The sequence below is a fragment of the Lineus longissimus genome, chromosome 17 (assembly GCF_910592395.1).
Source record: "Lineus longissimus chromosome 17, tnLinLong1.2, whole genome shotgun sequence".
Classification (NCBI taxonomy): Eukaryota; Metazoa; Nemertea; class Pilidiophora; order Heteronemertea; family Lineidae; genus Lineus; species Lineus longissimus.
In genome coordinates this window covers 16,106,684-16,118,049 of record NC_088324.1, presented here as the reverse complement: position 1 = coordinate 16,118,049, position 11,366 = coordinate 16,106,684, and the positions used below count along the sequence as shown (strand labels likewise).

The 11,366-nt window shown below is 43.8% G+C and overlaps 2 protein-coding genes across 2 annotated transcripts; one reads left to right on the top strand and one right to left on the bottom strand.

The window, feature by feature from the left end:
- The first annotated feature begins 2,668 nt into the window (after nt 1–2,668).
- Nucleotides 2,669–3,757, top strand: LOC135501046 (major centromere autoantigen B-like). The gene has a single exon (XM_064792765.1). The coding sequence runs from the start codon at nt 2,669–2,671 to the stop codon at nt 3,755–3,757; it is 1,089 nt and encodes a 362-aa protein (XP_064648835.1).
- A 3,544-nt stretch (nt 3,758–7,301) lies between these two features.
- On the bottom strand, nt 7,302–9,786 carry LOC135501179 (small ribosomal subunit protein uS13). Its single transcript, XM_064793077.1, has 5 exons — nt 9,747–9,786; nt 8,910–9,008; nt 8,422–8,508; nt 8,010–8,203; nt 7,302–7,431 (listed from the first exon to the last, which is right to left on the bottom strand). The coding sequence occupies exons 1-5, from the start codon at nt 9,747–9,749 to the stop codon at nt 7,356–7,358; spliced, it is 459 nt and encodes a 152-aa protein (XP_064649147.1). The 5' UTR covers nt 9,750–9,786; the 3' UTR covers nt 7,302–7,355.
- Nucleotides 9,787–11,366: the final 1,580 nt, after the last annotated feature.

Below are 11,366 nucleotides of genomic sequence, written 5' to 3'. Positions count from 1 at the left end.
GTACATGGATGATTGGATAACAAGACAAGGAAGAAGAAAAAAAGAAAAAAACAAAATTCGGCAGATTCACCGGGGGTCGAACCCGGGACCAGCCGATCCACAGTCAAACACCTTCAGCGCTGAACCGTCAAGGCTTTCATGTTGAAATGGAGATTTTATTCGCCTCTTATATGCGTTATGCAAACGAGCGCGCCACAATAGTGACAAGGTCGCGCAGGTGGCAAAGTGATTAGCCGAAATAGTTCCAAGTAATCGTATATTTCGATAGTTGTACAGATTTTTCTCAACATATCGTATGTATATACCTCAGTGATATAAAACATTATCTTTGCAGTTGATTTAACGTTCGAATGACCTTTTTTAAAAAGTTTTTCAAAATCCAGGTCAGCAGGGTCAGACACAATCATTCATTGTTTTGAAAGACTCCGGCAGAGTCAAAAGAAAAAGATGTTGGCGCCGATGATGTCAGCAATATTGCGAATTTCCGCCCCACCCGTGAGATTTGCTCTCGTCACGTCACGAGCACATTGAACTGCCAGTGAACCGTGCTCAATATGTACCGGCTACCGCTCTCTCCATCATCAACGACGATATATGTCGGTGCCGGCCGTGCGAGGTCGTTTCAATGAAAAAGACGCACGCCACTTGAGAAAACTTGCTGTTTTAGGCAGATTTGCGATGATTGAAACAATACATCTACCTCATAATCCATGTACCTACTCGAACGCCCGGAATCAGTATGTGCTAGAGTTTGAAAAGTTTGGGTGCGGGGTATGATAATGATGATAATGAAAATGTTTACATCTGTACATGGATGATTGGATAACAAGACAAGGAAGAAGAAAAAAAGAAAAAAACAAAATTCGGCAGATTCACCGGGGGTCGAACCCGGGACCAGCCGATCCACAGTCAAACACCTTCAGCGCTGAACCGTCAAGGCTTTCATGTGAAATGGAGATTTTATTCGCCTCTTATATGCGTTATGCAAACGAGCGCGCCACAATAGTGACAAGGTCGCGCAGGTGGCAAAGTGATTAGCCGAAATAGTTCCAAGTAATCGTATATTTCGATAGTTGTACAGATTTTTCTCAACATATCGTATGTATATACCTCAGTGATATAAAACATTATCTTTGCAGTTGATTTAACGTTTGAATGACCTTTTTTGAAAAGTTTTTCAAAATCCAGGTCAGCAGGGTCAGACACAATCATTCATTGTTTTGAAAGACTCCGGCAGAGTCAAAAGAAAAAGTTGTTGGCGCCGATGATGTCAGCAATATGGCGAATTTCCGCCCCACCCGTGAGATTTGCTCTCGTCACGTCACGAGCACATTGAACTGCCAGTGAACCGTGCTCAATATGTACCGGCTACCGCTCTCTCCATCATCAACGACGATATATGTCGGTGCCGGCCGTGCGAGGTCGTTTCAATGAAAAAGACGCACGCCACTTGAGAAAACTTGCTGTTTTAGGCAGATTTGCGATGACTGAAACAATACATCTACCTCATAATCCATGTACTCGAACGCCCGGAATCAGTATGTGCTGGAGTTTGAAAAGTTTGGGTGCGGGGTATGATAATGATGATAATGAAAATGTTTACATCTGTACATGGATGATTGGATAACAAGACAAGGAAGAAGAAAAAAAGAAAAAAAAATTCGGCAGATTCACCGGGGGTCGAACCCGGGACCAGCCGATCCACAGTCAAACACCTTCAGCGCTGAACCGTCAAGGCTTTCATGTTGAAATGGAGATTTTATTCGCCTCTTATATGCGTTATGCAAACGAGCGCGCCACAATAGTGACAAGGTCGCGCAGGTGGCAAAGTGATTAGCCGAAATAGTTCCAAGTAATCGTATACTGGATATCCTCACCTCCAAGACACACAATGCTCGGGATGTACTTCTGTACATTAAAAAAGGCCCACGATAGGAGGCCTACGTGTATCTAGCTGGTATTAGAAACACCCATTCCTTTGATTGATGGGTCATCGGAAATCAACTAGGCCTAATCATGTTGAGCATTCACTCTATTAAAGATTGGTTTTCATGGCTTGAAGATCGATTGCATCACGCCAATGAAGTGGAATCCCGTTCTGTAATTCAATGGGCATCGACGACACGACCTTCATTATTAACCCTTAAAAAGCAAAGTATTGGGATGAACACAAATTGTCATTGTCATTGGGAAATGAAGATCCTCCGTACTGAGGACTACATGCATTATCACGAACCGAGCATTGCCACGAACCGAGCAAGGGATGGAGGAAGAAGTTATGGAGCCGCAGCCTGCCCCTAAACGCCGTCGGCACTATTCATTAAATGAAAAGGTCAAACTGCTCACAGATTTTAGACTCCTCCAGGCAAATAATGAAAATGTTTCAGCTTTGCATTTGCAAAAGACAACAACTTATCACGGTATACGTTTTTTGGTTGGTTAAACGATGAGGGGGTCATCCTCCAGCATCAAGAGGACTCAAAGAGAAGAGGAACTGAGCAAGCGTGCTTTGAGAGAGGAATAGGTTAGTGTAATTCCTTACCGATTTTTGCTATAATGTTTCTTCAATTTTGCTTGAGGTGTTGAAACCTTTAGCATTGAAAATTGCGATGCGACACCGCTTAATTCATGCCTTTTGCCTTTTGTATTTTCAGGACTATTTCCGGAGATGGAAAGAAATTTGTACGACTGGTTTATGATGCAACGTGGTCTAGGTATGCCCATCGCAGGACGACAGATATCCCACGAGGCATTACGGTTGTACACAGAGTGGTGGGATGACCTTGGGATGGACCGTCAAGCGGTTATTTTGCGTGAGCAGCCGACACTTTCTGATTTCACCGCATCTAACGGATGGCGTTTAGGTTTCCTTAAAAGACACGGCATTACATGCCGACGGAAAACCAAGGATGACAAGCAACTTCCGGAACATGCTGATGAGGTGGTGACCAACTTTAGGAATGCATTCCACAACACAGTTCGAGATACCGCACCATCTTTCATTGCAAACCTAGACGAGACATTCGCTCTTTTCGACGCATTGCCGAATTACACATACGATACAAAAGGCAATCGCCAAGTTAACATAAAGTCATCGCGTGGGAATACACGCCTTGGATGTAGCGTAACCCTTGGCATAACCAGCAACGGAAGGAAGATGCCATGCCACATTACCTTTAAAACACCAACAATTGCTGCAAGGGAAGAGTTAAGAGCTAATCCACCGCCAAATGTCCATATCGCTCACACCGAAACTGGTTGGGTCAGGACTCAAGTCTTGCTGGATCTCATCGAGGAGATTGTAATACCATTTGTTGGGGCTGACGTACCGTATATCCATCTGTGGGACAGGGCACGCATACACCTGAATGATGATGTCGCCATGCGAGTGGTTGAGATAGGTGGTATCATTGAACTGATACCTCCCAAATGTACTCCGCTTTTACAGCCTCTCGATTTGACTGTCATGGGAAGTTTTAAAAGTAAGCTCCGTTCCAATTGGCGCGCATGGAAGGAGGCGCACACCGTTGATGGACAGTGCCCGCTCATTAGCCACCTTGATGTTGCACGATTGATTGGGGCAGCATGGGATGAAGTTCCCCCGAATGTCGTAATCAGCGGATTTCGCGCCGCCGGTATATTGGGTGATGGCAATGATGAAGATGGCGATGGTAACGGAGGACATGAACTAGAAGCCAACGATGACGAGGAGGGTGATGGGCTTGAATATCTTCCAGTGATGGAGCAAGATCAGTGACATTTGAAATAATAACTAGGATTTTTCTCCATTTTTGGAGGGGGTGTTCCTTTGTCATGTATGCTACTTATACTGTCCAGCGCGCAAACCTAAAGAACAACAATACCAGAGTTATTCTTTCCATTGTGTTGTAATAATAAAATCGGTTATTAAACTTTCTCGTCAAGAATATTCGTCAAGGTTTTTTGAATGTAGTAGTTTTTGAAACACCCCGTATAATCCTTGGGGCACACGTGTCTCTTCACCACTACAAAGGGAACGCTAAGTGTTACCCTTTATTACTCTGTGGTCGATCCATTTCCTCTCTATTGATCGGGGCTGGTCTACTGGCTATATTCGCATGCAAATCGCGGGTCGGGCCGGTGCTTTAATACGCCCTGCATAAACCCTTCACCCATTGTACCTCTCAATGTACACTGTGCTAAAACCTGGCTGTGTCTTGGAGGTGAGGATATCCAGTATTTCGATAGTTGTACAGATTTTTCTCAACATATCGTATGTATATACCTCAGTGATATAAAACATTATCTTTGCAGTTGATTTAACGTTTGAATGACATTTTTTAAAAAGTTTTTCAAAATCCAGGTCAGCAGGGTCAGACACAATCATTCATTGTTTTGAAAGACTCCGGCAGAGTCAAAAGAAAAAGTTGTTGGCGCCGATGATGTCAGCAATATGGCGAATTTCCGCCCCACCCGTGAGATTTGCTCTCGTCACGTCACGAGCACATTGAACTGCCAGTGAACCGTGCTCAATATGTACCGGCTACCGCTCTCTCCATCATCAACGACGATATATGTCGGTGCCGGCCGTGCGAGGTCGTTTCAATGAAAAAGACGCACGCCACTTGAGAAAACTTGCTGTTTTAGGCAGATTTGCGATGATTGACACAACACATCTACCTCATAATCCATACTCGAACGCCCGGAATCAGTATGTGCTGGAGTTTGAAAAGTTTGGGTGCGGGGTATGATAATGATGACAATGAAAATGTTTACATCTGTACATGGATGATTGGATAACAAGACAAGGAAGAAGAAAAAAAGAAAAAAAAATTCGGCAGATTCACCGGGGGTCGAACCCGGGACCAGCCGATCCACAGTCAAACACCTTCAGCGCTGAACCGTCAAGGCTTTCATGTTGAAATGGAGATTTTATTCGCCTCTTATATGCGTTATGCAAACGAGCGCGCCACAATAGTGACAAGGTCGCGCAGGTGGCGAAGTGATTAGCCGAAATAGTTCCAAGTAATCGTATATTTCGATAGTTGTACAGATTTTTCTCAACATATCGTATGTATATACCTCAGTGATATAAAACATTATCTTTGCAGTTGATTTAACGTTTGAATGACCTTTTTTAAAAAGTTTTTCAAAATCCAGGTCAGCAGGGTCAGACACAATCATTCATTGTTTTGAAAGACTCCGGCAGAGTCAAAAGAAAAAGATGTTGGCGCCGATGATGTCAGCAATATTGCGAATTTCCGCCCCACCCGTGAGATTTGCTCTCGTCACGTCACGAGCACATTGAACTGCCAGTGAACCGTGCTCAATATGTACCGGCTACCGCTCTCTCCATCATCAACGACGATATATGTCGGTGCCGGCCGTGCGAGGTCGTTTCAATGAAAAAGACGCACGCCACTTGAGAAAACTTGCTGTTTTAGGCAGATTTGCGATGATTGAAACAATACATCTACCTCATAATCCATGTACTCGAACGCCCGGAATCAGTATGTGCTAGAGTTTGAAAAGTTTGGGTGCGGGGTATGATAATGATGATAATGAAAATGTTTACATCTGTACATGGATGATTGGATAACAAGACAAGGAAGAAGAAAAAAAGAAAAAAACAAAATTCGGCAGATTCACCGGGGGTCGAACCCGGGACCAGCCGATCCACAGTCAAACACCTTCAGCGCTGAACCGTCAAGGCTTTCATGTTGAAATGGAGATTTTATTCGCCTCTTATATGCGTTATGCAAACGAGCGCGCCACAATAGTGACAAGGTCGCGCAGGTGGCAAAGTGATTAGCCGAAATAGTTCCAAGTAATCGTATATTTCGATAGTTGTACAGATTTTTCTCAACATATCGTATGTATATACCTCAGTGATATAAAACATTATCTTTGCAGTTGATTTAACGTTTGAATGACCTTTTTTAAAAAGTTTTTCAAAATCCAGGTCAGCAGGGTCAGACACAATCATTCATTGTTTTGAAAGACTCCGGCAGAGTCAAAAGAAAAAGATGTTGGCGCCGATGATGTCAGCAATATGGCGAATTTCCGCCCCACCCGTGAGATTTGCTCTCGTCACGTCACGAGCACATTGAACTGCCAGTGAACCGTGCTCAATATGTACCGGCTACCGCTCTCTCCATCATCAACGACGATATATGTCGGTGCCGGCCGTGCGAGGTCGTTTCAATGAAAAAGACGCACGCCACTTGAGAAAACTTGCTGTTTTAGGCAGATTTGCGATGATTGAAACAATACATCTACCTCATAATCCATGTACCTACTCGAACGCCCGGAATCAGTATGTGCTAGAGTTTGAAAAGTTTGGGTGCGGGGTATGATAATGATGATAATGAAAATGTTTACATCTGTACATGGATGATTGGATAACAAGACAAGGAAGAAGAAAAAAAGAAAAAAACAAAATTCGGCAGATTCACCGGGGGTCGAACCCGGGACCAGCCGATCCACAGTCAAACACCTTCAGCGCTGAACCGTCAAGGCTTTCATGTTGAAATGGAGATTTTATTCGCCTCTTATATGCGTTATGCAAACGAGCGCGCCACAATAGTGACAAGGTCGCGCAGGTGGCAAAGTGATTAGCCGAAATAGTTCCAAGTAATCGTATATTTCGATAGTTGTACAGATTTTTCTCAACATATCGTATGTATATACCTCAGTGATATAAAACATTATCTTTGCAGTTGATTTAACGTTTGAATGACATTTTTTTTAAAGTTTTTCAAAATCGAGGTCAGCAAGGTCAGACACAATCATTCATGGTTTTGAAAGACTCCGGCAGGGTCAAAAGTAATAGTTGTTGTCACATTCTCCAAGCGTCGTCAATGGTGTTCATCGTTTTCGAACTCCACCGACCTACTATGTGACAATTCAGCGGGTGCATATAAATGGACATTTGGCCTGGTGCCGTGAGATGGAGTACGTCTAACATGACGCCAGTGTGTCACCTGAAGAGACGCCAACATGGTTCTCACCACCAGGACGATGTCCTCATTGGGAGGTGGTCATTTTTACCTTGTCCTCATCTTTATTGACAGAGGGAAATGGTTCTGGTACATCCTTATATGTTCATCTTGGCAAAGACATAGTCACAACTACCATGGAGTCTTTTGGTACCAAGATCACCAGGTCAAGCAAACCACATCATCTAGCTATGAAGGGTTGGCAATGCCAAAGCCTTCGGTAAAGTTGGATGACTTGATATTTTCTAGACTTCCTAACTGCACAAGCTAATTCAGAAAAGGCATACAATACCAGTACAGTGAATCAAGAACACAACTCAATAGTTAGATTTCTTAATTTTTTTTCATTTTCATCTTTATACAGAATAATAATCTAGTTTACTTCTTCTTGGACACACCCACAGTTCTTCCACGTCGACCAGTCGTCTTGGTGTGCTGACCACGGACACGCAGGCTGAAACACAAACACTTCATATCAGACATGGAGGCTTTACAATTGAAGGGGCGGGGAGGTAGGTATCAGTGGCTTTGGGGCAAAACCAAGCATCCAGCGTATAAACTGGAGGTTGCAGCTGCAGTAGAGTCCGTCTTTGAGCTATCAGAACTCCACTTTTCAGAGGAATGTGCACCAATCTTCTGTCATTCACTCTTTCAGTAGGTAGAGGTCTCCCAGCACATCAGAGAATGCTTCATTCCACTACACATTAGGAGGCCACCTGGATGAGTCATAACTTGGTGGGACCAACTGTAGGTCCAGCTAAAGATGCATTTAAACCCTATTTGCATTTCTCAAAACTCAGAATGTTCAAATTATAAAATATTCAAGCCTTGGAATATCAAATCATGCGTGGAGGCCAGCCTGGAATGTATGAAACCAGTTTGCTCCCACTTCGCTAGCAAGATCTCACACTAGCATTCTGTTCTGCACAGTCATCAGAGTGCAAACATTTTCAAGAAGAGGCTTTTCCCTGCCCTTCTTGTCATACATGAAACCTCAGCAAACAAACCATGAGAACCAAGTATCACCCTTACCCCCAGTAGTGTCGAAGTCCTCTGTGTGCCCTAATCTTCTTGAGACGTTCCAGATCCTCTCTCATCTTGCTGTCGAGAGCGTTCGACATAATCTGGCTGTATTTGCCATCCTTGATATCTTTCTGTCTGTTGAGGAACCAATCGGGGATCTTGTACTGTCGAGGGTTCTGCATAATCGTCATCATACGATCGACCTGAACATGATAAAAACGACCGTCAAACAAAATTGGTGACAGGTTTGAAATGTGCAACAAAACCAACAGTTGACAACAGAAATGGTACTTGATGTACCAACCTCCTTTTTAGCCAACTTGCTGGCCGGACTTTTGGCCTAATTGGGTCATTCACCACGTCGGTATCACTAACCACCGAATAATCAATTTTGCACTGTTGATCACAGTGGCCACCTTACCTCTTCCTCGCTGAGTTCACCAGCCCTCTTCTTCAGGTCGATGTCAGCCTTCTTGAGAACAACATTGGCATATCGTCGACCAACACCCTGAAAACAGGCACAAAACCAATTTTAAAAATTTAACCAATTTCAAGCATCCGAGTCAGATCGCAATTGTCTGAACTCTCAATTTTTTTCAAAAGCTTCACACTCGTTTAAAATGCAGCTAACCGACAGTCATACTCAACTAAATTATAGTTCCATGTCAAGTGTCGCAGTGTACTGTAAACAATCTACAAATCTGTCATTTATTTGTGAGCCGTATTATATAAAACCATGCCTTCACTTATTTTAAATAAGAGAGTGAATTTAATAGGCTGAATCGTCAAAAAATCAGCAGCGTTGGCTGACGGAATGACAGAACATGGTCATAACCCAGTCCTCTGCCAAGGCGAAATAACACTCTGATATCAGAATGTTACATCAAGACATTGTAATGAATGGCGTACCTTGATTGCCGTCATGGCAAACATGATCTTTCGTTTACCATCAATATTCGTGTTCATCACACGAAGAATGTGCTGGAAGTTGTCTGGTATCACGAGTGACTGCAATCAAGACAAGAGAAATACAATCATAAGAAAACGTAAAACAAATGCTGGTTCGAGTCCATCAAATAATAAGACACATAAGAGTGATAGACCTTAATTTATTTATGATACGGGGCCTACAATATAACCCTAGAGTAGCAAATCTCTTGATCTGGAGCCCAAACCCAAGGTCAGCACCACTGCGACTGGCGCAGCATACTAAAGGCTTAGGCCTACACTCACACACAGTGCTCAGACCAGTGTCAGTGATTTATGACGCATCTCACGATGTCTTCGGACAGTGAATCGACTCGTGTGCAAGACACATGCATGGATGCCAAGACTAGACGAAGACTAAGGAAGAAGTGTCAGACACCCTACCCCAAACATCATACTCCAATCTCAACATCATAAAATCTGCATGCCGATTGAACTACACGGTCTAGACACAACTAAGTAACGTGTTGAACATGCATGTCATGATGCTGAAAAGTTCAACTCCACTACAGCATGTACTATGTAGGCCTACTGCAACAAAAATTATACGCAGAATTATACAATACAGGGTGCATAGCGATGGCATGACAAATCTGCGGAGCAAATACACCCCTTTAGAACGCAAGAAACACATCACTATTAGCGACAAATTATAGATCAGTTCTTCAATTAATTCATGTGTATAGTTATGTGGCAATATATTGGGAGATTATGAAGGATTTTGGAGATTTAAAAGGCCTTTTCGGCTTGAAGGCGCACCATGATTGCGGCCAAACAGGAAAAAGGAAGTGCTCTGGCGCATGCGTATCAAACTGCGGTGGTTTCGTTCCATGACCTTTTCGCCCCTAGTTGTTTCGCTCCAAATCGTAGTCGGTTCGCTTCTTGGGACATAGGGTTGGTTTTGCATCAGAGTCAACATTTAGGACGCATGCGCTTTTTGCTATTGATATCCGCCCAGACGAGGGACCATCTCCAAGGTTTACCGCGATGACTGATGTGAACACTCATCATCTTGAAACGCAGTTGTACGAGGACAGGCCTAAGTCCAACCGTGAACGGATGTTAAAATCGTCTGTTGGCTTCAAGAGCATGCTAAATCGTCAGTGAAGGCCATAAACTGTTCGTGCTAGTTTTTCCTTTATCTCTTCGACGTTGCCGTCCAAATAATTGCGAACACTGTAGGCTGGTGCCAAAGAAGTAACTTTTCTCCAGAAGCATCCAATGGCCGCTAAATCGTCCATAGGCCTATAGTCTGTTTGAATCTAGTTTCTCTTTATCTCTTTGACGGACGCTGACGTCCCTTGCAAACTCATATATAAATCTCCCAAGAGGCCTGTTTTCTCCCAAAGAGGCCTGATCAGCTGATAGACAGGAGATACTGCCACAACCAGACCTGATGAGATTGCAGATACTGTCACAACCAGACCTGATGAGATTGCAGATACTGTCACAACCAGACCTGATGAGATTGCAGATACTGTCACAACCAGACCTGGGGAGGGCCTTTCTTTACATAAATGTTCTAATACTCCACTGTCCCAGACACATGGGATGTTTGTGGTACACAATTTGTCAGTACATGGTACATGAGCTGTTTCAGGCACAACCCGGCGGTAGTGCATGAGCTTAATGGCCAGTAGTTGTTGACTGGTTGGATGAGGTTTTAAGACAGAGGTAGCCGACCAGATTTGTCTCCAATCTCAGGTTGTGACTATCCTCAAGAGTGCAGCGAGACAGAAGCTCTACCAAAGACAGAAGGGTCCTGATGTCTCAGGTAGATGATGGTTGACTGGTTGGATGAGGTTTAAGACAGAGAGGTAGCCTACCAGAGTTGTCTCCAAGGTCAGGTTGTGACTATATCCTCTAGGGTGCAGCGAGACAGACGCTCTACTATAGGCAGAATGGTCCAGATGTCTCAGCTAGATAATAGTTGACTGGTTGCCTGAGGTACACAACGGGGAAAATAAAGGCTACCTGAGGTGTTTTCATGGCCAGGTTTGTCTTCAAGAATACCGTGAGATTTAGATTCAATCAGAGTGGAGGGGTCCTAATATTGTCCCAGTACAAAAGTTACCGTGCTCGGGTACCTATGCTACTTCAAGGAGGCAAGGGTGGTTTTGGCCTGTCTTCAAGAGCACAGCGGGATAGAATCTCTATACCAGTCTCCCTCTCTGTCGTTGAGACAGCGTCCTCCAGAACTCATTTCTTCTTATTAGTCACAATGTGTTTTGAATTCAGTCTTGTCCAGACAGCGGATACGCCAGTGGTGACAGTCTGGACCGAGACTTCAGACGGTCTCCTACAGAAGACAATTAACTTATCTATCGAGACATCAGTCTCAGTGTGGTGCATTGCCTGTACCAAGACATCATGCCCTGT

What these genes read in the sequence shown, in the direction of transcription:
- LOC135501046 (XM_064792765.1), top strand. Translation starts at nt 2,669, where the DNA reads ATGGAAAGAAATTTGTACGACTGGTTTATGATGCAACGTGGTCTAGGT.
- LOC135501179 (XM_064793077.1), bottom strand. An exon ending in TTGCCATGACGGCAATCAAG is followed by an intron (nt 8,509 to 8,909) that starts GTACGCCATTCA and finishes GCCTGTTTTCAG; the next exon opens with GGTGTTGGTCGACGATATGC. An exon ending in GTGAACTCAGCGAGGAAGAG is followed by an intron (nt 8,204 to 8,421) that starts GTAAGGTGGCCA and finishes TATCATGTTCAG; the next exon opens with GTCGATCGTATGATGACGAT.